Below are 26,500 nucleotides of genomic sequence, written 5' to 3' on the forward strand. Positions count from 1 at the left end.
CCCTGACTCTCTCTCTCACCCGGCTCTCTCTCTCTCTCCCCCCGGCTCTCTCTCTCTCTCTCTCTCTCTCTACTCTATCCCCCTCCCCCAGCTCTCTCTCTCTCTCTCCCCCCCGGCTCTCTCTCTCTCTCTCTCTCTCTCCCCCGGCTCTCTCTCTCTCTCTCTCTCTCTCTTTCTCTCTCTCCCCCGGCGCTCTCTCTCTCTCTCTCTCTCTCTCTCTCTCTCTCCCCGGCTCTCTCTCTCTCTCTCTCCTCCAGCTCTCTCTCTCTCTCTCTCCTCTGGCTCTCTCTCTCTCTCCCCCCCCGGCTCTCTCTCTCTCTCTCTCCCCCCCGGCGCTCTCTCTCTCGCTCTCCCCCCGGCGCTCTCTCTCTCGCTCTCTCTCTCTCTCCCCCAGCTCGCTCTCTCTCTCTCTCTCTCTCTGCCCCCCCCCGCGGGGATCTCTGTCTCTCTCTCTCTCTCTCTCCCTCTCTCTCTCCCGGCTCTCTCTCACTCTCTCTCTCTCTCTCTCCCCCAGCTCTCTCTCTCTCCCCCAGCCCTCTCTCTCTCCCCCAGACCTCTCTCTCTCACTCTATCTCGCTGTCTCCCCCCCCCAACTCTCTCTCTCTCTCTCTCTCTCCCGGATCTCTCTCTGTCTCTCCCCCGGCTCTCTCTCTCTCTCTCTCTCTCTCTCTCTCCCCCGGATCTCTCTCGCGCTCTCTCTCTCTCTCTCTCCCCCAGCTATCTCTCTCTCTCGCTCCCCCCGACTCTCTCTCTCACTCTATCTCGCTCTCTCCCCTGGCTCTCTCTCTCCCCCCATCTCTCTCTCTCCCCCGGCTCTCTCTCTCTCTCTCTCTCTCTCTCTCTCTCCCGGATCTCTCTCGCTCTCTCTCTCCCCGGTTCTCTCTCTCTCTCTCTCTCTCTCTCTCTCTCCCCCGGCTCTCTCTCTCTCTCTCTCTCTCTCCCCCCCAGATCTCTCTCTCTCTCTCTCTCCCCCCGGCTCTCTCTCTCTCTCTCTCCCCCCCCCCGACACTCTCGCTCTCTCTCTCTCCCCCGGCTCTCGCTCTCTCCCCCGGCTCGCGCTCTCTCCCCCGGCTCGCGCTCTCTCCCCCGGCTCTCTCCCCCTCCCCCGGCCTGAGACTCAGTTGGGCAGTGTGGTCAGAATCAATGTGGCCAATTGCGGGGCCCCACATTCGGTTCCGGGCGGGGGAGGCGGGGTCTTGAGGATGCAGGCGTGGAAGGACGAGAAAATTGTTCGTAAAAATAGTCACAGCGTTTATATCAAATATCAGATCCCCAGGGGTGAGGGGGCATGGCACTGAGAGTAGCACAGGGCTCTCTGGTTCGCTGCAGCCTGAGGGGTGTAGGGGGGGCGTAGGGGAAAAGTAGGGGGGGGTTAGGGGGAGGGGTGTGTGGGGAGGTGTCAGGGGGAGGTGGGGGGGTTTGGGCGTGAGGTGTGGGGGAGGGGTGTGGGGGGATATGTAGGGGGCTGTTTAGGGTGCGGTGTGGGGTGAGGTCTTTGGGGGGGGGGAGTGTGTGGGGGAGGTATAGGGGAGTTGTAGGGGGGAGGGGTGTAGGGGAGGTGTAGGTGGGAGGTAGGGGGGTTTAGGGTGGGGTGTGAGGGGGGGGTTAAGGTGGGGTGTGGGGTGTGAGGTGTGGGGGGAGGGGTGTGGGGGAGGGGTGTGGGGAGGTGTCGGGGGGGGGTTAGGGTAGGGTGTGGGGGGTGAGGTGTGGGGGAGGGGTGTGGGGGCTGTGTGGGGGGGTGGTGTAGGGGGAGGGGTGTGGGTGGGTGGTGTAGGGGGGGGGGTGTTTAGGGTGCAGTGTGGGGGTGAGGTCTTCGGGGGGAGTGTGTGGGGGGAGGGGTGTGGTGGGGCAGTTCGGGGCAGCAGTGCGGGGCCTATTGCTTGCGAGTTTACCCCCCAGTAGTGGGGTGAATAGACTTCCCGTCAGCCACAACAGCATGGCCTGATGGAGAGATGTTTGTGCTTACCTCACCGTTCAAGAAGCAGTAGAAGACGGAGACAAAGAATCCCTGTGAGGAGAAAAGGGACAGTGTCAGTGTAAGAATTATCGGCGTATAAAACGCAAACATCACCGAGCCCTGTGGATACCTCACATTTCCAGTCACCACGTCGCAGCAAGTTCTGAACATGCAGACACAGCCCATCTGTGTCAGGGCAACGGAAGGCTTGTGGGAGTCTGTACCACTGTACCCCAGGGGGCACTGGGTCTGTACCACTGTACCCCAGGGGGCACTGGGTCTGTACCACTGTACCCCAGGGGGCACTGGGTCTGTACCACTGTACCCCAGGGGGCACTGGGTCTGTACCACTGTACCCCAGGGGGCACTGGGTCTGTACCACTGTACCCCATGGGGCACTGGGTCTGTACCACTGTACCCCAGGGGGCACTGGGTCTGTACCACTGTACCCCAGGGGGCACTGGGTCTGTACCACTGTACCCCAGGGGGCACTGGGTCTGTACCCCAGGGGGCACTGGGTCTGTACCACTGTACCCAATGGGGCACTGGGTCTGTACCACTGTACCCCAGGAGGCACTGCGTCTGTACCACTGTACCCCAGGGGGCACTGGGTCTGTACCACTGTACCCCAGGGGTGATTGGGACTGTACCACTGTACCCCAGGGGTGACTGGGACTACCAGTGTATCCCGGGGGGGCTGGTTTCTGTATTTAGCTCAGCGATGCAGCGGCTGGATGAACTGCATAATTTTTGTTCGGAGAAAAGTCGAGCCCAAACTGAGACATATATTTTTATTTGTTCCTGGGATGTGGTGCGTTGCTGGGAGGCCCGGCCTTTATTGCCCATCTCTAATTGCCCTTGAAAAGATGGTGGTCAGTTGCCTTCTTGCACCGCTGCAGTCCGTGTGGTGAAGGTGCTCCCACACTGCTGTTCGGGAGGGAGTTCCAGGATTTTGACCCAGCGACAATGAAGGAATGGCCGATATATTTCCAAGTCAGGTAATGTGTGACTTGGAGGGGAACATAGAAACATAGAAACATAGAAAATAGGTGCAGGAGTAGGCCATTCGGTCCTTCGAGCCTGCACCGCCATTCAATAAGATCATGGCTGATCATTCACCTCAGTACCCCTTTCCTGCTTTCTCTCCATACCCCTTGATCCCTTCAGCTGTAAGGGCCATATCTAACTCCCTCTTGAATATATCCAATGAACTGGCATCAACAACTTTCTGCGGTAGGGAATTCCACAGGTTAACAACTCTCTGAGTGAAGAAGTTTCTCCTCATCTCGGTCCTAAATGGTTTACCCCTTATCCTTCGTAAAAAAACAGCAATCCACTGTGCCCAAGCTACTTATAATGCAATACAGACTTAAACAAATCATATTGTATATTGCAGTGCTGAAAAATACAGATGAAATTTAAATGCAATACCTTTAAAATTAGGTTTCTTTAGTTTCAGCCTAATTAAAAATGTTAAACATGTGACCCCTGGTTCTGGACCTCCCCAACATCGGGAACATTCTTCCTGCATCTAACCTGTCCAGTCCCGTCAGAATGTTATACATTTCTATGAGATCCCCTCTCATCCTTCTAAATTCCAGTGAATATAAGCCCAGTTGATCCAGTCTTTCTTCAGAGGTCAGTCACGCCATCCCGGGAATCAGTCTGGTGAACCTTCGCTGCACTCCCTCAATAGCAAGAACGTCCTTCCTCAGATTAGGAGACCAAAACTGAACACAGTATTCCAGGTGTGGCCTCACCAAGGCCCTGTACAACTGTAGTAAGATTATACTCCTGCCCCTGTACTCAAATCCCTTAGCTATTAAGGCCAACATACCATTTGCCTTCTTCACCACCTGCTGTACCTACATGCCAACTTTCAGTGACTGATGAACCATGACACCCAGGTCTCGCTGCACCTCCCCTTTTCCTAATCTGTCACCATTCAGATAATCTGCCTTCCTGTTTTTGCCACCAAAGTGGATAACCTCACACTTATCCACATTATACTGCATCTACCATGTATTTGCTCACTCACCTAACCTGTCTAATCACCCTGCAGCCTCCTAGCGTTCTCCTCATTGCTCGCACTGCCACGTGGAGGTGGTGGTATTCCCATGTACCTGCTGCCCTTGTCCTTCTAGGTGGTCCCAGAAATCGTTGCGGTCCCGGCCTGCTAGACCATCAGCAGGCCGGGGCCATTAGAGGGGGCACCGTGTGGCGGTATACCACTGCAGGGAGCAGTGCGTGCTGCTGCAGGAGGGCGACGGCTGACTGCAGTGCGGGCAGGTACAGCAGGAGTGGCGAGGTCGCGGCGAAGGAGCGGCGAGAGTTTGTAGAGGGATGTGATCGGGGCCCAGGGGAGGCGAGGGCCCAGAGGGCCCACACTAGGCTCGTGCAGCAGAGCTGGTCTCCAGTTGTCCTGGTTAACCCTTGCCACTGGACCTAGCTCTGTCAAGCCCGTGTGGTAGCTGGTATGCAACAGCCACCACACGTTAAAAAAATCCACACACAAGCAACTTCCACCCTTCAGGATGTGATTCGGGATCCGGAATATCATTAAAACACCTGTGAACTCAACCGTTTTCGGCGTGGAAGCAAGTCATCCTCATTTCGAGGGACTGTCTATGAGGTGGTACAGGTGGTGGGTTTGGGAGGTGCTGCCGAAGAAGCCTTGGCAAGTTGCTGCAGTGCATCTTATAGATGGTACACACTGCAGCAGCGGTGCGCCAGTGGTGGAGGGAGTGAATGTTTAATATGGTGGATGGGTTGGGTTTTTAAGATGGGTGAGGGGGTATTTGTTTCAGTATTATCCATAAGGGTACTGCCTTCAGTTCCCAATCAAAGTGACACTTTATTCGGGATCCTGACCAATATTTCACCCTCCCCGCAATCACCAACTCTTTTATCCATGGTTTGTTCCGACTTCCTGCTGTCTCACTCTCTGACAGTCACACAGCTTTACACAATTACATGTTTGAAAAGGGGCTAAAAGCATCTCCCAAAGTACCCATATATGTTCCTGTTATAGTGCACAGCCCAGTGCCTTTATACAACCTCTGGCCCCAAACACTTCCATCCTGCTTGATAGCCCCCACCTGAAACACTGCCCCTCGGCTCAGGCACAAGCTCACGTGATGCTGCAGATCCTCCGCTGCCTGCGGGCTTTCCACACCCTGTCCTGTAAATACTTCGCATACCTCAACCGACCATTGGAAATGGCAGCTACAATACTCACAATCCTCTGCAGCCCAGAAACTGTGCCATCCACCCTGCAGTTTTGCTGCTGAGAACGTGTCAAGGGCCACACTACATAGAACCATAGATCAGTACAGCGCAGAAGGAGGCCATTCGGCCCATCGAGTCTGCGCTAACTCTTTCGGAGAGCAATCCACATAGACCCACTCGCTCCGCTCTTCCCCCACATCGCTACAATTTTTCCTCCTTCAATTATTTACCCAATTCCCCTTTGAAGGCTACTGTTCAATCTGTATCCACCAGCCTATCCGGCCGTGCTTTCCAAATCCTAATCACTTTTTGCATAAAAATATTTTCCCTCAAGGTCTCTGGTCCTTTTGCCAATCACCTTCAATCTGTGCCCTCGGCTGGGCCCAGCTCCTGAGCTGGAGCCTGGCTGGAGGGAGCCAGTGGAGGGAGACAGTGGATGGAGCTAATGGAGGGAGCCAGTGGGGGGAGCTAATGGAGAGAACCAGTGGAGGGAGCTAGTGGGGGGAGCCAGTGTAGGGAGCCAGCGGTTGCTGTGGAAACGGGAGCAGGATCCCAAAATAATGGCCGCTGCCTACTGATGCTCCTACACAAACCAGATCCGGATCCACCTCCCCGAAGTGCCCGGCACCTGGGTCCTAGAGCAGTCCGTGACTGTGTCTAGGATAGTACTGGCCCATTATAACATTCGCGCTAGATTCAAAGGCCTCCTGATATTAGTATTGTCCCCCAAACATCTGTTTGCCAATCTGCATCCTAACTCAGTACATGCTACTTCACTCTACTCAGTGAGCTAACCCTAACCCAAACCATACCCTGACCCTAACCCGAAACTAAACCTAAACTAGCCCTAAACTAACCCTAAGCCGTATGCTAAACTAACACTAATCCTAAACGAACACTAACCCTAAACCTAAACTAACCCAAACCCGAAACTAAACCCAACGCTAAACTAACACTAACCCGAACCCTAAACTAACCCTAACCCGAACACTAAACTGACCAAAACCCTAATCCATACCCTAAACTAATCCTAACCCTAATGCTAAACGAACCCGAAATCTAAACTAACACTAAACTAAACCTAACCCTAAATTAACCCAAACCCTAAACTAAACCAACTCAAACCTTAACCCTAAACTAACCCTAAACTAACCCTAACCCTAATGCTAAACTAAACCTAACCCTAAACTAGCACCAAGCCTAAACTAACACTAAATTAACCCTAACCCTAACCCTAACGCTAAACTAACACTAACCCGAACCCTAAACTAACCCTAACCCGAACACTAAACTGACCAAAACCCTAATCCATACCCTAAACTAATCCTAATCCGAATGCTAAACGAACCCGAAACCTAAACTAACACTAAACTAACCCTAACCCTAAATTAACCCTAACCCTAAACTAAACCAACTCTAACCCTAACCCTAAACTAACCCTAAACTAACCCTAACCCTAATGCTAAACTAAACCTAACCCTAAACTAGCACCAAGCCTAAACTAACACTAAATTAACCCGAACCCTAACCCTAACCCTAAACGTAACCCTAACCCTAACCCTAAACTAACCCTAACCCTCATTATCCCCGATCCATTTTGTCTGTACTGAGGGCAGAGGAACGGACAGATTAGGGTTAATTATTGCCTTTACTTTCAGATTAAAGCTAACCCTCCTGGTTGATTGCTCAGACTTTGAGATGTCCCTCCGGCCCTAACGCCAGTCCTGATTTAGCCACGACTCGGTGATCTGTTCCTTGTCAGTGCACACAGCTCCCAATCGCTGTGGTTAGTTTTAATGCTCTGTGCGTTTACATGCACTAATTTAAACATTTATTCCCACTTCTCCTGACCTCAATCCTTGTTCCACTCACATTTATAACCTGCTCTTTTCAATGTGCTCACATTTCCATAGGTAATCTCTTGTTTAAAGGTACTCCCAGACTTCATTGCCTGAGTGGGAGCAGTAAGGAAGAGAGATCCCGTAACCAACAACAACAACAATTGTATTTATATAACGCCTTTAACATAGTAAAACCTCCCAAGGTGCTAAACATGAGCGTAATCAGACAACATTTGACATCGAACCACATAAGGAGATATTAGGGCAGACGACCAAAGGCTTGGTCAAATGGGTGGAATTTAAGGAGCATCTTATAGGAGGAAAGAGGTGAAGAGGTTAAGGGAGCTCACTGAGTACCAGGCGTGTTAGTACGGGAGAGTAAATGTGGGTCCCTTACAGGCTGAAATTATAATGAGGAATAAGGAAATGGCAGAGAAATTAAACAAAGACTTTCTGTCTGTCGTCACGGAAGACAAAAAACCTCCCAGAAATAGTGGAGTACCAAGGATCTAGCAAGAATGAATAACTGAAAGAAATTAGTATTAGTAAAAAAATAGTACTGTAGAAATCAATGGGACTGAAAGCCGATAAATCCCCTGGCCCGGATGGCCTACATCCGAGGGTTTTGAAAGCGATGGCGATAGAGATAGTGGATGCATTGGTTGTCATCTTCTAAAATTCCATAGATTCTAGAATAGTTCCCGCAGATTGGAAGGTAGCAAATGTAATCCCGCTATTTAAGAAAGGAAGGAGAGAGAAAATTAGCCTGACATCAGTAGTCGGGAAAATTCTAGAATCTATTCTTCTTCTTCTTCTTAGGCAATCCCCCAGAGTCGAGGATGACTTGCTTCCACACGACGAGTTCTCAGGTGACTGATGATCCAATGCGGGACCTACATTCTCTGTCACAGGTGGGGCAGACGGTGGTTGGAGGGATGGGTGGGTGGGGAGCTTGGTTTGTCGAATGTTTCTTCCACTGTTTGTACTTGTCTCTTCTCCGTGAGAAGCGGAAGCCTTGGAGGTGTTTCACGTCTTCTCGGATGCTCCTCCACTTCGGCCAGGGATTCCCACGAGTCCGTGGGGATGTAAAATTTTTTCAAGGAGGCTTTGAGGGTATCCTTGAAACGTTTTCTCTGCTCTCCGGGTCTCGCCTACTGTGACGTAGCTTGGAATAGAGTGCTTGCTTCGGGAGTCTAGCATCAGGCATGTGGACAATGTGGCCCGCCCACCAGAGTTGGTCGTGCGTGGTCAATGACTCGATGCTGGGGATGTTGGCCTGAGAGAAAACACTGATGTTGGTGCACCTATCCTTGCCAATGAATTTGCAGAATTTTGCGGAGGCAGCATTGGTGGTACTTCTCTCGTGCTTTGCGGTGCCTGCTGTGCATAATCCCAGTCTCTGAAGCATGTAGGAGGGCGGGTATCACTACTCTGTAGACCATGAGCTTGGTGCTGGGTTTGAGATCCTGGTCTTCAGACACACTTTTCCTCAGGCGGCCAAAGGCTACACTAGCACACTGAAGGCGGTGTTGGATATCATATTCGATGTCTGCGCTTGCTGATGGTAGGCTCCCAAGGTATGGGAAGTGGTCCACTTTGTCCAAGGGCTCATTGTGGATCTTGATAACCGGGGGGGCGGTACTGTGTGGCGGGGGCAGGTTGGTAGAGGACTTTTGTCTTACTGATGTTTAATGTTGAGGCCCAGACACTCGTACGCTTCAGTGAAGGTGTCAACGATGGTTTGGAGCTCGGACTCAGTGTGCAAAAACGCAAGCATCATCTGCATACTGTAGTTCAATGCCAGAGGTTGGAGCAACCTTGGATCTGGACTGGAGGCATCGGAGGTCGAATAATTTCCCACTTGTCCTGTAGAGTAACTCCACTCCAGCGAGGAGCTTGTTAAGGGTGAGATGAAGCATTGCAGCGAGGAAGATTGAGAAGTATGCTGGTACAATGACACAGCCTTGCTTGTCCCCGATCTGCACTTTATTGGGTTTGTGGTGGATCTGTTGGTATGCATATCATTGTGAAGCAGGCGGAGGACGGTGAATTTGAAAAGAACACTCCATAATCCCTCGTGGTTGACAGAGTCGAAGGCTTTTGTGAGGTCAAAGAAAGCCATGTAGAGAGGTTGATGATGCTCCCAACATTTTTCTTGCATTTGTCACAGTGAAGATCATGTCCGTTGTGCCCCTTAGTGGGCGGAATCCGCATTGCAACTCTGGAGGAGATCTTCAGCCACTGGGAGGAGACGATTGAGGAGGATTCTTGCGATGATTTTCCCTGCGGCAGACAGCAGGGAAATTCCTCTAATTACCGCAGTCGGACTTAGCACCTTTCTTGAAGATGGTCACGATTAGTGTCTGAGGTCCCCCGGCATGCTCTCCTCCTTCCAGATAAGAGAGAGGTGGTCATGGATTCTGTGCCAAGAGTACTTCTCTGCCATGCCTCAGTACTTCGGCGGGAATTCCATCTGCTTCTATTATTAAGGACCTGGCAACAGGGCACTTAGCAAATAATAATAGGATTGGGCAGAGTCAACACGGACTTATGAAAGGGAACTCATATTTGACAAATCTGTTAGAGTTTTTTGAGGTTGTAACTAATAGAATGGCTAACGGGGAACCAGTGGATGTGGTGTATTTGGATTTTCAGTCGGCTTTCGATAAGGTGCCACTCAAGAGGTTATTAAACAGAATTAGGGCTCATGGGATTGGGGGTAATATACTGGCATGGATTGAGGATTGGTTAACGGTCAGAAAACAGAGAGTAGGAATAAACGGATCATTTTCGGGTTGCCAGGCTGTAACTAGTGGAGTACCGTAAGGATCAGTGCTTGGGCCCCAGCTATTCACAATCTATATCAATGATTTGGATGAGGAACCAAATGTAATATATCCAAGTTTGCTGATGATACAAAGCTCGGTGGCAATGTAAATTGTGAGGAGGATGCAAAGAGGCTTCAAGGGGATATAGGCAGGCTAAGTGAGTGGGCACGTACATGGAATATAACATGGAGAAACGTGAAGTTATCCACTTTGGTAAGAAAAATAGAAAAGCAGAGTATATTTTAAATGCTGAGATTGGGAAACGCTGGTGTTCAGAGGCTTCACCAGACTGATTCCTGGGATGGGGGGATTGTCCTATGAGAGACATTGACCAGAATAGGCCTATATTCTCTGGAGTTTAGAAGAATGAGAGGTGATCTCATTGACAGGATAGATGCAGGGAGGATGTTTCCTTTGACTAGGGAGTCTAGAACCAGGGGCCACAGTCTCAGGATAAGGGGCTGGCCATTTAAGACTGCAGCTGCTTTTCTGAGATGAGGAGAAACTTCTTCACTCAGAGGGTGTTCTCCACCTCAGAGGGCTGTGGAGGCTCAGTCTTTGAGTATATTGAAGACGGAGATCGATAGATTTTTGAATATTAAGGGAATCAAGGGATATGGAGAGAGTGCATGGAAATGGATTGAGTAGACGATCAGGCTGGAGAGGCTGAAGGACTGACTCCTGCTCCGAATACTTATGTTCTTTCCTTCTCTCTGATCTGCATATTGAACGAAGGACCCCACTAGCAGGGCTGGGGAGACCGAGGTACCTGTTCAGGTCAGCTGCAGATGGGAACCTGCGGGAAGGCAATGGGATCGGGATGGGGAGTCACACCGGCCATTATAACCGCCCGCCCGTTTTACGCAGAGAGGGAAGGGTTAAAATCGACCCTTGAATGTCAGTAACCACACAACCAGGAGTTTGTTCAACACTAAGCCACTACCTGTCTGGATCGGGATCACTGGAGAGAGACCAGCAGCAGGAGCCCAGACAGACTGCCATTCCTCTCTCCAGCCCTGACCCATTGCCATTCTCTCTAGCCCTGACCCACTGCCATTCCTCTCTCTAGCCCTGACCCACTGCCATTCCTCTCTCTAGCCCTGACCCACTGCCATTCCTCTCTCTAGCCCTGACCCACTGCCATTCCTCTCTCTAGCCCTGACCCACTGCCATTCCTCTCTCTAGCCCTGACCCACTGCCATTCCTCTCTCTAGCCCTGACCCACTGCCATTCCTCTCTCTAGCCCTGACCCACTGCCATTCCTCTCTCTAGCCCTGACCCATTGCCATTCCCTCTCTCTAACCCTGACCCACTGCCATTCCCTCTCTCTAGCCCTGACCCACTGCCATTCCTCTCTCTAACCCTGACCCATTGCCATTCCTCTCTCTAGCCCTGACCCACTGCCATTCCCCCTCTAACCCTGACCCACTGCCATTCCTCTCTCCAACCTTAACCCATTGCCATTCCCACTCTCTAGCCCTGACCCACTGCCATTCCTCTCTCTAGTCCTGACCCACTGCCATTCTCCCTCTAACCCTGACCCATTGCCATTCTTCTCTCTAGCCCTGATCCACTGCCATTCCTCTCTCTAGCCCTGACCCACTGCCATTCCCCCTCTAACCCTGACCCACTGCCATTCCTCTCTCTAGCCCTGACCCACTGCCATTCCCCCACTAACCCTGACCCACTGCCATTCCTCTCTCTAGCCCTGACCCACTGCCATTCCTCTCTCTAGCCCTGACCCACTGCCATTCCTCTCTCTAGCCCTGACCCACTGCCATTCCCTCTCTCTAGCCCTGACCCACTGCCATTCCTCTCTCTAACCCTGACCCACTGCCATTCCCCCTCTAACCCTGACCCACTGCCATTCCCTCTCTCTAGACCTGACCCACTGCCATTCCCCCTCTAGCCCTGACCCACTACCATTCCTCTATCTAGCCCTGACCCACTGCCCCTCCTCTCTCTAGCCCTGATCCACTGCCATTCCTCTCTCTAGCCCTGACCCACTGCCATTCCTCTCTCTAGCCCTGACCCACTGCCATTCCTCTCTCTAGCCCTGACCCACTGCCATTCCTCTCTCTAGCCCTGACCCACTGCCATTCCTCTCTCCAGCCCTGACCCACTGCCATTCCTCTCTCTAGCCCTGACCCACTGCCCCTCCTCTCTCTAGCCCTGACCCACTGCCATTCCCCCTCTAACCCTGACCCACTGCCATTCCTCTCTCTAGCCCTGACCCACTGCCATTCCCCCACTAACCCTGACCCACTGCCATTCCTCTCTCTAGCCCTGACCCACTGCCATTCCTCTCTCTAGCCCTGACCCACTGCCATTCCCTCTCTCTAGCCCTGACCCACTGCCATTCCTTTCTCTAACCCTGATGCACTGCCATTCCCCCTCTAACCCTGACCCACTGCCACATTCCCTCTCTCTAGACCTGACCCATTGCCATTCCCCCTCTAGCCCTGACCCACTGCCATTCCTCTATCTAGCCCTGACCCACTGCCCCTCCTCTCTCTAGCCCTGACCCACTGCCATTCCACTCTCTAACCTTGACCCATTGTCATTCCCACTCTCTAGACCTGATCCACTGCCATTCCTCTCTCTAGCCCTGACCCACTGCCATTCCTCTCTCTAGCCCTGACCCACTGCCATTCCTCTCTCTAGCCCTGACCCACTGCCATTCCTCTCTCTAGCCCTGACCCACTGCCATTCCTCTCTCTAGCCCTGACCCACTGCCCTTCCTCTCGCTAGCCCTGACCCACTGCCATTACTCTCTCTAACCTTGACCCATTACCATTCCCACTCTCTAGACCTGACCCACTGCCATTCCCCCTTGAGCCCTGACCCACTGCCATTCCCCCTCTAACTCTGACCCACTGCCATTCCTCTCTCTAGCCCTGACCCACTGCCATTCCTCTCTCTAGCCCTGACCCACTGCCATTCCTCTCTCTAGCCCTGACCCACTGCCATTCCCTCTCTCTAGCCCTGACCCACTGCCATTCCTTTCTCTAACCCTGATGCACTGCCATTCCCCCTCTAACCCTGACCCACTGCCACATTCCCTCTCTCTAGACCTGACCCATTGCCATTCCCCCTCTAGCCCTGACCCACTGCCATTCCTCTATCTAGCCCTGACCCACTGCCCCTCCTCTATCTAGCCCTGACCCACTGCCATTCCACTCTCTAACCTTGACCCATTGTCATTCCCACTCTCTAGACCTGATCCACTGCCATTCCTCTCTCTAGCCCTGACCCACTGCCATTCCTCTCTCTAGCCCTGACCCACTGCCATTCCTCTCTCTAGCCCTGACCCACTGCCATTCCTCTCTCTAGCCCTGACCCACTGCCATTCCTCTCTCTAGCCCTGACCCACTGCCCTTCCTCTCTCTAGCCCTGACCCACTGCCATTACTCTCTCTAACCTTGACCCATTACCATTCCCACTCTCTAGACCTGACCCACTGCCATTCCCCCTCGAGCCCTGACCCACTGCCATTCCCCCTCTAACTCTGACCCACTGCCATTCCTCTCTCTAGACCTGACCCACTGCCATCCCCCCTCGAGCCCTGACCCACTGCCATTCCCCCTCTAACTCTGACCCACTGCCAATCCTCTCTCTAGACCTGACCCACTGCCATCCCCCCTCGAGCCCTGACCCACTGCCATTCCTCTCTCTAGCTCTGACCCACTGCCATTCCTCTCTCTAGACCTGACCCACTGCCATCCCCCCTCGAGCCCTGACCCACTGCCATTCCCCCTCTAACTCTGACCCACTGCCATTCCTCTCTCTAGACCTGACCCACTGCCATCCCCCCTCGAGCCCTGACCCACTGCCATTCCCCCTCTAACTCTGACCCACTGCCAATCCTCTCTCTAGACCTGACCCACTGCCATCCCCCCTCGAGCCCTGACCCACTGCCATTCCTCTCTCTAGCTCTGACCCACTGCCATTCCTCTCTCTAGACCTGACCCACTGCCATCCCCCCTCGAGCCCTGACCCACTGCCATTCCCTCTCTCTAGCCCTGACCCACTGCCATTCCTCTCTCTAACCCTGACCCACTGCCATTCCCCCTCTAACCCTGACCCACTGCCATTCCTCTCTCTAGCTCTGACCCACTGCCATTCCTCTCTCTAGACCTGACCCACTGCCATTCCTCTCTCTAGACCTGACCCATTGCCATCCCCCCTCGAGCCCTGACCCACTGCCATTCCCTCTCTCTAGCCCTGACCCACTGCCATTCCCTCTCTCTAGCCCTGACCCACTGCCATTCCCCCTCTAACCCTGACCCACTGCCATTCCTCTCTCTAGCCCAGAATCTGGTGAGAGCTCTTTGAGGCCTGAATCCTGAAAGCGTGTGTGTGTACCAGATGCAGTTGCTGACTGGGTGCTGCATTCACTCACTGCACAATCCACTATTCATAATGCGGCAATATTCAGGTTCACAGTCATACGTATGGTTAGTTAGTAAATAATGTAGCATCATTATAGAATAATCAAACAGATGTTTCACTCCATTAACAGTTAAAAATAGATTCCAAAAATATATTGCATTTTTTTCGCTCGACCACTCACTGCAAGAATTAGGACTTTGTTCAAAATGGAAAATGCGTGCTCCAAACAAGCTGCACTGCCATGTGTCCCAGGGGCCCACTCACTCGCACACCGCTCACCCTCACACTCACTCACTCTCACGCTCACTCTATCACCCTTGCACTCACGCTCACACACTCACACTGCCCACACTCACAATCACAATCACGCTCACGCTCACACACACTCACTCTCACACTCACACTGCTCACGCTCACACTCGTGCTCACATGAAGAGTCGCTCTCTGCTCGATTGTGATGTTGCCGTGCAGTCAATGGCCAGGGAACACGTTGTTCTTGCTGCTCATTGAACTGGATGTGGACATGTTGTGCAACGTTACACTCCCGAGCTACACGTGTGCATTGATGAGCTGCACCACTTGCAATGTGCAGCGTACCTGTTCAAAGTGACAGCAAAGCTTTTTGATGTTGTCGGGTTGAGTTGAGAGGACTGATTAGTGTCCCTCTGTGCACATCTCCAGTGTCAGTGCCTGAGTCTGCAGTCGACCAGTTACTTCACTCTATTAAACCGAACAATTTAATGTCTGACAGCAGGGATCACATTGCTGAAAATCAAGTGTTGTGATTGGCTGCCCTAGCACGAGGGGGTGAAATTTGCTGCCTGGAGAACCAATGCAATCTGCCCCCGTTAGTTCTAGGTAGTGCAGCAGACCACGGAATTGCTGCTGCCTGCACAATATAACGATTGGAGCACTGAGCTCAGCACTAAACACACTGCTGGTTGGCTCAGCACAGACCAGGGGAGCCAATATTGGGTCTACTGGCCAGTGACATTTTGCTCTTTGCAATGCTTAAAGGGGAGGTGCAGAAGCTCCTCATTTTCAGGCCGGGCGGGTGCAGCCATGTGGCACTGGAGGTGTTGGTCCTGGGAATGTACAGAAGAAGACAGGTCCTCTATGAGCAGGGGGCAGGGACCATCCAGGCAGCATGCTGGAGGCAGTGGGCAATGGGAGGAGATAGTTCAATGACCTGACACGAGTAGCCAAGGTGAGTGAATGCATCTTCCAATGCTGAACAGCCAGACAGCAATCTATAGTCAGGAGACTAAGGAGGAAATGTGCTGAATCTCGGGAATCCAGGCAGGGATGCATGAAGCACGATCTGCACACGCCCTTTCACTCAACATCTTTACATGTTTGGAGTGCTGATCTCAGCATTAAACGCACTGCCGGTTGGCTTGGTTCTGAACGGGAGGACCAATATTGGGTGCAGTCTATTGGCCAGTCCCAATATTCTAGGTTCTCTGCACTACTTAAAGGGGAGGTGCTTTGTTGCAGAAGCACCTTATTGTCAGTGGGAATAAATCCATGGCTCAACAGGGAAGAGAGAGCGAGGGCAAATCGGTTCTGAAATGCAGCAATGGAGGACGTGGTCATGGGGATGTACAGAAGGTGACAGGTCCTCTACGTGCAGGGGCCATCCAGGCAACATGCCAGAGGCAGTGGGCAAGAGGAGGAGGTAGCACAGGTCATCAGTACCACGTGTGGTGCCCCCAGGATCTGGATCCAGTGCCGCAAGAAGTTCAATGACCTAACACGAGTGGCCAAGGGGAGTGAATGCATCTTCCAATGCCGTATCCCACAACTGCAGCACCTGCCTCACACACTGCTCAGTGCACCACTCCCCCAACACTCACCTACCATCAATCTCTACCAATCACCACTCATATCTCACAATCATAGCTTCACCTCACCCTCACACACTCAACACTGCTGCAAGACTCACACCCACATCTCACACCTTGCACACACTGCCAGCTATTCAACCATGACAATAAGGCAAATAAGGTGGATGAGCTGAGAGCACAGATAGACACTTGGGAGTATGACATTATAGACATTACAGAGACATGGCTAAAAAGAGGGGCAGGTTTGGCAGCTCAATATTCCTGGTTACTGGATTTATAGACAAGACAGAGAGGGGGGTAAAAAGGGGGAAGGGTCATGGTATTGATTAAAGAAACTATTACAGCTATGTTATAAGAACATAAGAACATAAGAAATAGGAGTTGGCCATATGGCCCCTCGAGCCTGCTCCACCATTCAATAAGATCATGGCTAATCTGATCATGGACTCAGCTCCACTTCCCCGCCCGCTCCCTATAACCCCTTATCCGCTTATCGTTTAAGAAACCGTCTATTTCTGTCTTAAATTTATTCAATGTCCCAGCTTCCACAGCTCTCTGAGGCAGTGAATTCCACAGATTTACAACCCTCTGAGAGAAGAAATTTCTCCTCGTCTCAGTTTTAAATGGGTGGCCCCTTATTCTAAGATCATACCCTCTAGTTCTAGTCTCTCCCATCAGTGGAAACATCCTCTCTGCATCCACCTTGTAAAGCCCCCTTATAATCTTATACATTCCGAGAAGATCACTTCTCATTTTTCTGAATTCCAATGAGTAGAGGCCCAACCTCCTCAACCTTTCCTCATAAGTCAACCCCCTCATCTCCGGAATCAACCTTGTGAACCTTCTCTGAACTGCCTCCAAAGCAAGTATATCCTTTCTTAAATATGGAAACCAAAACTGCATGCAGTATTCCAGGTGTGGCCTCACCAATACCCTGTATAGTTGTAGCAAGACTTCTCTGCTTTTATACTCCATCCCCTTTGCAATAAAGGCCAAGATTCAATTGATCTTCCTGATCACTTGCTGTACCTACATACTAACCTTTTGTGTTTCATGCACCAGTACCCCCAGGTCTCGCTTTACTGCAGCACTTTGCAATCTTTCTCCATTTAAACAATAACTTGCTCTTTGATATTTTTCTGCCAAAGTGCATGACCTCACACTTTCCAACATTATACTCCATCTGCCAAATTTTTCCCACTCACTTAGCCTGTCTATGTCCTTTTGCAGATTTTTTGTGCCCTCCTCACACATTGCTTTTCCTCCCATCTTTGTATCGGCAGCAAACTTGGCTACGTTACACTCGGTCCCTTCTTCCAAGTCGTTAATATACATTGTAAATAGTTGGGGTCCCAGCACTGATCCCTGCAGCATCCCACTTGTTACTGGTTGCCAACCAGAGAATGAACCATTTATCCTGACTCTCTGTTTTCTGTTAGTTAGCCAATCCTCTATCCATGCTAATATATTACCCCATGAACTTTTATCTTGTGCAGTAACCTTTTATGTGGCACCTTGTCAAATGCCTTCTGGAAGTCCAAATACACCACATCCACTGGTTCCCCTTTATCCACCCTGTTCGTTACATCCTCATAGAATTCCATCAAATTTGTCAAACATGACTTCCCCTTCATAAATCCATGCTGACTCTGCCTGACCGAATTTTGCTTTTCCAAATGTCCTGCTACTGCTTCTTTAATAATGGACTCCAACATTTTCCCAACCACAGATGTTAGGCTAACTGGTCTATAGTTTCCTGCTTTTTGTCTGCCTCCTTTTTTAAAGAGGGGCGTAACATTTGCAGTTTTCCAATCTGCTGGGACCTCCCCAGAATCCATGGAATTTTGGTAAATTACAACCAATGCATCCACAATCCATGCCGCTACTTCTCTTAAGATCCAAGGATACAAGCCATCAGGTCCAGGGGATTTACCTGCCTTTAGTCCCATTATCTTACTGAGAACCACCTCCTTCGTGATTGTGATTGTGTTAAGTTCCTCCCCCCCTATAGTTCTATAAATATATTAAGAGCAAGAGGATAACTAAAGAAAGGTGAGAGCCTATTAGAGACCATGAGGGCAATGGTTCTTAATGAATACTTTGTGTCTGTTTTCACAAAGGAAAGGGAAAGGGACAATGCAGATACTGCTTTCGAGGAGGAGTGTAAATTTCCAAATGAAATAAACATAGTGAGAGAGGAAGTATTAAGGGGTTTAGCAGCTTTGAAAGTGGATAAGTCGGCAGGCCCGGATGAAATGGATCCCAGGCTGTTCAGCGAAGTAAATGATGAAATAGCAGAGGCTTTGACCATCATTTCTCAATCCTCTTTGGATCCAGGCGTGGTGCTGGAGGACTGGAGGACTGCTAATGTGGTATCCTTGTTTAAGAAGGGAGAAAGCGATAGGTCGAGTATTTACAGGTCTGTCAGCCTAACCTCAGTGGTGAGAAAATTATTGGAAAAAGTTCTGAAAGACAGGATAAATCTACATTTAGAAAGGCAAGGATTAATCAGGGGCAGTCAGCATGGATTTTTTAAGGGAAGATCATGTTCGACTAACCTGATTGAGCTTTTCGAGGAGGTAACCAGGAGGGTCCGTGAGTGTAGTGCATACAATGTTCTGTATATGGACTTTAGCAAAGCTTTTGATGAGGTCCCACATGGTAGACTGGTCATGAAGGTAAAGCCCATGGGATCCAGGGCAAAGTGGCAAGTTGGATCCAAAATTGGCTTGGAGGTAGGAAGCAAAGAGTAATGATTGATGGATGTTTTTGTGACTGGAAGGATGTTTCCAGTGGGGTTCCGCAGGGCTCAGTACTGGGTCCCTTGCTTTTTGTCCCTTGCCAGTCATCCAGTGTGTCCCGGCCTGCAAGACCATCAGCAGGCTGGGGCCATTAGAGGAAGCGGTGGTATGCCACTGCAGGGAGCAGCATGTGCTGCTGCATGAGGGCGACGGCTAACTGCAGTGTGGGCAGGAGCGGCGAGGTCAGGGCGAAGGAGCAGCAAGAGTTCGTAGAGGGACATGATCGTGGCCCAGGAGAGGCGTGAGTTTGGGTCTCAGAAGAGCTGAGAGCCCAGGGGCAGCACGGGCCAGCCCACATTGCGATATGTGGGCGCACTAGGTCCGTGCAGCAGAGTTGGTCTCCAGTTGTCCTGATAACCCTTGCCACTGGACCAAGACCTAGCTCGGTCAAGCCCGTGTAATAGCTGGTGTGCAATGGACACCACACATTAAAAAAATCCACACACAGGCATCTTCCACCCTTCAAGATGTAGTTCGGGATCTGAAATATTCGGTCCTTCATTGAAACACCTGTGAACTCATCCCTTTTTGGTGTGGAAGCAAGTCATCCTCGCTTCGAGGGACTGCCTATGATGATGAGATTTGAATATAGAGGGTATGATTAAGAAGTTTGCAGATGACACTAAAATTGGCTGTGTGGTTAATAATTTAGAGGAAAGTCATGGACTGCAGGAGGATATCAATCTGCTGGTCAGGTGGGCAGAGCAGTGGCAAATGAATAAGGAAAGAGTATACACATTAAGCGGTAGGCCACTTAGACATGTGGATGAGCAAAGGGACCTTGGAGTGCTTGTCCACAGATCCCTGAAAGTAGCAGGCCAGGTGGATAAGGTGGTTAAGAAGGCATACGGAATGCTTGCCTTTATTGGCCGAACATAGAATATAAGAGTAGGGAGGTTACGCTTAAATTGTATAATACTTTGGTTAGGCCACAGCTGGAGTACTGCGTGCAGTTCTGGTCGCCATATTATAGGAAGGACGTGATTGCACTTGAGAGGGTACAGAGGAGATTTACTAGGATGCTGCCTTGAATGGAGAATCTTAGCTATGAGGGCAGATTAGATAGGCTAGGTTTGTTCTCATTGGAACAGAGAAGGCTAAGGGAGACCTCATTGAGGTGTATAACATTCTGAGGGACCTGGATAGCAAGGGTCTATTTCCATTGGTGGAGGGGTCAATTACAAGGGGGCATAGTTTTAAGGTGGTTGGTGGAAGGTTTAGAGGGGATTTGAGGGGAAACTTCTTCACACAGAGGGTTGTGGGGGTCTGGAACTCACTGCCTGGAAGGGTTGTGGATGCAGAAACCCACACAACTTTTAAGAGATGGATGGATGTGCACTTAAAGTGCCGTAACCTGCAGGGTTACAGACCTAGGGCTGGTAAGTGGGATTAGACTGGATGACCTCTTGTTGGCTGGTGCAGATATAATGGTAAGTACTGCAGGGAATCGAATACGGCCAGGGTGATCTCCTGGACTAGTGTCGATTGCCTGGATGGGTCGGAAAGGAATTTTCCCAGGTTTTTTTCCCCAATTGGCCTGGGTTTTTATCTGGTTTTTGCCTCTCCCAGGAGATCACATGGCTCCGGTTGGGGTGGAGTGTAGAATGTTTCAGTATAAGGGGTGTCGCAGTTGTGTGAGGTGGACTGGTTGGGCTGGGTGCTCTTTGCCTTTCCGTCATTGTTCATTGTTCACAGGTTCAGGGCTGTTGACCGAGGGCCATGTGGCTCTTTGTCAGCCGGCGCGGACACGATGGGCCGAAATGGCCTCCTTCTGTGCTGTAAATTTCTATGTTTGTACATTTCTATGACATTGAACATCACCCGAACACTTTGCACCACACTGACGGACACACTTCCCTTTCTCTTGCAGGCCGAGGTGGCTCACAGTCGCTGGGAGCAGCAGCAGTGGGCGGAGGGGCAGCAGGTCACAACCTCACTGAGGTGGAGGAGACGGTGCTGGAGGTCATTGGAGGGACCGTCACTGAGGCCGTGGTGAGCGGCAAGGTTGGAAACCTTGTTGATGACGGTATCCTCATACCTAATCCTTCTTCTCACAGCCCACCGTCCCGTCTCACTTACAAACTGGTGTTAACAGGCACATCTTGCTTTCCCCCGATTCCCTCACCACAACCTGGTCCTTGTGCCTTTCTCTTTTCACATGTCACCAGCTCAGCCAGTCCCTGACATTGTAAAGAACCTAACCACGATGCAGGGTGTGACGGGCGAAGTCGCAGCTTCCATTGCAGCACAAGCGGAAGCGCATGCCTGAGTGCATACTGCTCTCCCGCAGGATCAGTTTGCTGCCACGCAAGCTCAGACTGAGGCCGTCAAAATGACCATCTTTCTAGCGAGCGCAGGCAAAGGTCGCGCTGCCGACCTGCCCAAAATGGCAGCTGTGGGACCAGGCCGGAAACAAGGTGACTGCCTTTTCTTTGCTGAAAATCACCTTATCAACTGGAGCGAAGGTGCCGAATTTCACGGCCAAAGGTTTATCTGACCTCTTCGAAGCTCAGCTGTGTCTTTTACATCTGTGGGAATGAAAGATTGTCAACTCTCAGCCACAATGTGTTGGCTGCACTGTGATACGAGTCTGAGCACAGCAGCACACGGAGAGAGACCTCACTGATGTACCTGAAAGGACTGAAGGAATGAATTGAAGTAGATGAAGACGATCTGGGAGATGTCGTCCTCACCGGGATTGACAAAGAATAGCATATAGGTGATCCCGAGCAACGGCAACAGCACCAGTGTAGCCTTTACTGCCTTCCTGTGGGAGAAAAGAACAATCAGAATCAGCACAACATTGCGCGAGATGTCTCTGTGGCTGGGCTGGAAGCAAGACCCCTAGAGATCCTATTCACTGAGCTCCCCATCCCCACCATGTCAGCAGGCCCAGGGGTATCACTGCAAGCCCTGTTTACTCAACCCTGCCATGGTCACAGCGAGGCGGCCCAAAGGAAAGGGGAGAATTCGAAGGGTGAAAGGTGACAAGTCGACAAATGCATGGGATAAGTTGAATATTTACAGACACAGGGCTCAATTTTCCCCAAGCCCGTTTTCGGGCGTATTGCCAGAGTTACGTCGGGTTTTCTAGGCCAGAAATACGCCAGAAATATTTTGCCAAACTTTCCCTGATGTATAATTCGAATTTGGCAACGCGCAGCGTGTCCAGTTCCCTCGGGGCGTGGAGCCTGCTGTCTGCGCCAAAAAACAATACCGCACCTTCAGCGCATGCGCGGAAAAACAAAATTTTTGACGTCGTTGCAATGGACGCGCATGCTCAGTACAGCTCGGATTTGGCAAACAGCCATTTTTAAAGAGCAGGTTGTGTGTGAGAAGGAGTGCTGTGTGAGAGCATTGGGAAAATATCAGCTGCAGCAATACACGATGCAACGCAGTGCAAGGACCAAGAATTTCTTGCTGTAAGAAGTGGAGGTACTAGTCACTGTGACTGAGAACAGATGGCAGGAGCTGGACACCTGCAGAAGTCACATAAAAGTTCCACCCAAAGAAATGAAGAAATGCTGGAACCAAGTTGCAGAAGATTACTGTGCAATGGTAAACAACATGAAATCTGGAAGCCAGTGTAAAAAGAACTGGCAGGACCTTGGTCAAGTAGTTAGTGTAAGTAATATTTTCATTTATTCAATGCAATTGTAATTGTGACCAGCTGTCTCACCCAACAGAAAGACACCCTCTCTAAAAAAGTTGCATTTTCATCTTTGCAGAGGAAGGTGGCACACAACAAAAGGGAAAGAACTCAAACAGGGGGAGGCCTGGCAAATTTGCATCCACTGACACCCGTGGAGAAAAGCAACCACCACTGCACAAGCTGGGCCCACACTCGAGGGAGAGGGTAAGTCCTGCAAAATCATCCAGGCCCTTCAAATCAGCCTGCTGCCTGGCATACGATGTGTGAGCCTACTCATACCACCCACCCTGCCCCTCCTCTGCTGCTAACCATTTGTCTGTGTTCTGTCATATTTTGCAGAACTTGAGGCCAACCCTGATGATGCAGAAGAAGATTCAGACGAGGATGAGCCTGAAGAGGAGAACATCTTCCAATCCCACCTTCCAGACCAAGAAGATGGGGGTAAGGGGGAGTGCACTGAGCTGGATGAAGCTCCCACTGTTGTACTGACGTTGGAAGAGGTGCTGCTCATGGAGGTGCCAGCCCCTTCCGTGACGAGTGGTTTGGGTGTTGGTGGGACATTCAATGGTTTCACACCTTCTGAGGTTGCGGGTCCCAGTAGGATGCAACGAGGCACACCCAGGGTGAGGAGGGGAAGGAGAGCTCGCCCATGCTCTCCTGAGGTGCAGGATCAAACAGATGTGATTCAGATGATGTCATTGAGTGGGGAGAGCATTGACCTTACCCGATCACTCCTGGACACCATCAGTGGGTTGAGTGATGAGGTAGCGGGACTGTTGGGAGAAGTAACAACACTCACCGGGACCATCAGTGAGGGAATAGTGGCCACAAGGGAGGGAATGTCAGAGGTAGTGCAAACCACAACACTGGCATTGAGGGAGAGAATGTCAGAGGTAGTACTGGCCATTATGGAGAGATTGTTGCAGGCCGCTGAGTCACTGTCAGGGTGAATGAGGGACGGCATGTGTGAGTTAACTGCTGCAATAAGGGAACACGCCCATTGACAGAATCAACTGCCACTCCCACTGCAATCCCCACACCAGCCTCTGAAGAGCCCCAAGCCAGGCCCTCCAACTTGCTGCCTGACGCTGACGCCCCCCACCCTCAAGAGGTGCTCAATACCTGAGACGGTAGAAGGAATAAGTTTGGTACCAAGCCCAGAAACACTGCGCCTCCGCCTGTGGGCAGGGGTGGTGGCATGTCCAAGACCAAGTGCAGCGGGTGGTCTGAGACTAGGGGGGCTGAGAGATGGGTGCAGCCTTTCATCATCGTCATCATCGTCGTTGTTGTAACTGTTCTCAAATTCAAAGTTTTTTGTAAGTTATTTCGATCTTAAAGTTTTTAAGTGATGTTAAGAGTGAAATTAAAGTAAAGTTTGATACAAGAATAACTTTATTAAAGTTAAGTTAAGTACATTGTAAACTTTTGAATAAAATATATTTTACATTAAAACTGAATCATGTTCCATTAACGCAACACAACATTACGGAACAGCTCCAGACAGTAAACATGTCCGTGTGGAATAGTTGTCACTGAGCACTCAGGCATCAGTAAAGTGTTCACGGATGAGCTGCTGGCGCAAGGTTTGAGTAATCATTAAAGGCGCACAATGGCCCACCCTCCTCCGCCGGCGTGCTCCAGCCCCAGGCACTTGCATGGCTTCCTCAGCCTCATCATCCTCCTCCTCCTCCTCCTCCTGCTCGTTACCTGCATCTTCCACATCTTATCATCAGCCACTCTCACCGCGGGTGGGTCTTCCACTACCAGCTGCTGCTGCCTCATGATGGTGAAGTTCTGCAGCATGCAGCACACAACAGAGAACTGACCGACAATCTCAGGGGAGTACAGCAAGTAGCCTCCGGAATGGTCCAGGCATCGGAAATGCTGTTTCAAGATGCCAATGGTCCTCTCTATGATGCTGCGTGTCTCAATGTTGTATTGACGGCCAGCTGCCATCCGGGTTACGCGTAGGGGCGTCATGAGCCAGGTGGCGAGGGCGTACCCTTCGTCTCCCAGTAGCCAGCTCTGCCCTTCTGGCTGCTGCTGAAACATGACAGATATAGCGCTCTCACATAGGATGAACACATTAAGGGTGCTGCCAGGGTATCTTGCATCGACTGACATGATGCGATGTATGTTGTCACACACGCAGGTCGCTGCACATTAATGAAGCGGAAGCCTTTTCTATTCCTGTACTGCTCGGAATCCTCCACAGGTGCTCACAAGGCGATGTGGGTACAATCAATACAGCCAGCCCTTTACCTTTGGGAAGCCAGCAATTCTGGAGAACCCCACAGCCCTGTCATGGATTGCTTGGGCGGTCATTGGGAACTTGATGAAGGCATTCCAACGCGCTTACAGTGTAGCCTTGACCTGGCGAATGGAGACATGTATTGCATGCTGAGAAATGGCGCACGCATCCCCAGTTGTAGCTTGAAACGATCCTGAGGCATAGAATTAAAGTGCAGCTGTAACCTTCACTTCAACTGACAAAGCAGTCCTTTGAAAGCTTCTTGGCTGCAGGTCTGGTTTCACTAACTCACAGATCTCATGGACAACTTTTTTGCAGAGACACAGCCTTCTGACACAGTCTGAATCACTCAGGTGCAGGTATGAATGCCTGTCTCAATATACCTGAGGTGGGTAATGCCTCATGCCCAGCACCCGACGGACTCTGATGTTCCTGATGTGATGAGCTCTAATCAATTGTCTCCGACGTAGCACCATAATGCAGAATGCTCGCACAAGGTGTGGCATTGTCAATATTGCCCCTATATTTAAAGTTAAACTTTCAAAGATGCTCAAAATGTCAGGAAAGCAGTAGCGCAGGTTCTCAGTTCTCGCTCTCCGCAAGGTCTGTATGGATGGACCCCACACACAGGTCTTGTGACCTCTCCTCTCTTCCCCCGCCACACCCCACTTGAGTCTTGTGACTAATCTCTCCCTCCCCAGGCTACAGTCCGTAAGATAGACTTTCTCCCTCCCTGCCCAGGCCAAAGTCCGTAAGATCGATTCTCTCTCTCTCTCTCTCTCCCTCTCTCTCCCTGGGCTACAGTCCGTAAGATCGTCTCCCTCTCTCTCTCTCTCTCTCCCTGGGCTACAGTCCGCAAGATCGACTCTCTCTCTCCCTGCCCAGGCTACAGTCCGTAAGATCGACTCTCTCTCTCTCTCTCTTTCCCTGCCCAGGCTACAGTCCGTAAGATCGACTCTCTCTCTCTCTCTCTCTCTCTCCCCGGGCTACAGTCCGCAAGATCGACTCTCTCTCTCCCTGCCCAGGCTACAGTCCGTAAGATCGATTCTCTCTCTCCCTGCCCAGGCTACAGTCCATAAGATCGACTCTCACTCTCTCTCTCTCCCCGGGCTACAGTCCGTAAGATCGTCTCTCTCTCTCTCTCTCTCTCTCCCCGGGCTACAGTCCGTAAGATCGACTCTCTCTCTCTCTCTCTCTCCCCGGGCTACAGTCCGTAAGATCGTCTCTCTCTCTCTCTCTCTCTCTCTCTTTCCCTGGGCTACAGTCCGTAAGATCATCTCTCTCTCTCTCTCTCTCTCTCCCCGGGCTACAGTCCGTAAGATAGACTCTCTCTCTCTCCCTCCCTGGGCTACATCCGTAAGATCGACTCTCTCTCTCTCTCTCTCTCTCTCTCTCCCTCCCTGGGCTACAGTCTGTAAGATCGACTCTCTCTCTCTCTCTCTCTCCCTGTGCTACAGTCCGTAAGATCGACTCTCTCTCTCTCTCTCTCTCTCTCCCCGGGCTACAGTCCGTAAGATCGACTCTCTCTCTCTCTCTCTCTCTCTCCCTCCCCGGGCTACAGTCTGTAAGATCGACTCTCTCTCCCTCTCTCTCTCTCTCCCTCCCCGGGCTACAGTCCGTAAGATCCTCTCTCTCTCTCTCTCTCTCTCTCTCTCACCCTCCCTCCCCGGGCTACAGTCCGTAAGATCGACTCTCTCTCTCTC

At 51.1% G+C, this 26,500-nt stretch overlaps 1 protein-coding gene across 1 annotated transcript in view; it reads right to left on the reverse strand.

Annotated features, from left to right (window-relative positions):
• Positions 1–26,500, reverse strand: part of LOC139233687 (corticotropin-releasing factor receptor 1-like) — a 350,288-nt gene that overhangs the window by 11,404 nt on the left and 312,384 nt on the right. The window contains exons 10-11 of the mRNA XM_070864095.1: positions 21,526–21,661; positions 1,967–2,008 (exon numbers count right to left, since the gene is read on the reverse strand). Of these exons, the coding sequence (XP_070720196.1) occupies positions 1,967–2,008; positions 21,526–21,661 (178 nt within the window). The remainder of the gene's footprint in view (positions 1–1,966; positions 2,009–21,525; positions 21,662–26,500) is intronic.

Source organism: Pristiophorus japonicus, chromosome 21, assembly GCF_044704955.1.
Source record: "Pristiophorus japonicus isolate sPriJap1 chromosome 21, sPriJap1.hap1, whole genome shotgun sequence".
In the NCBI taxonomy this organism is placed as follows: Eukaryota; Metazoa; Chordata; class Chondrichthyes; family Pristiophoridae; genus Pristiophorus; species Pristiophorus japonicus.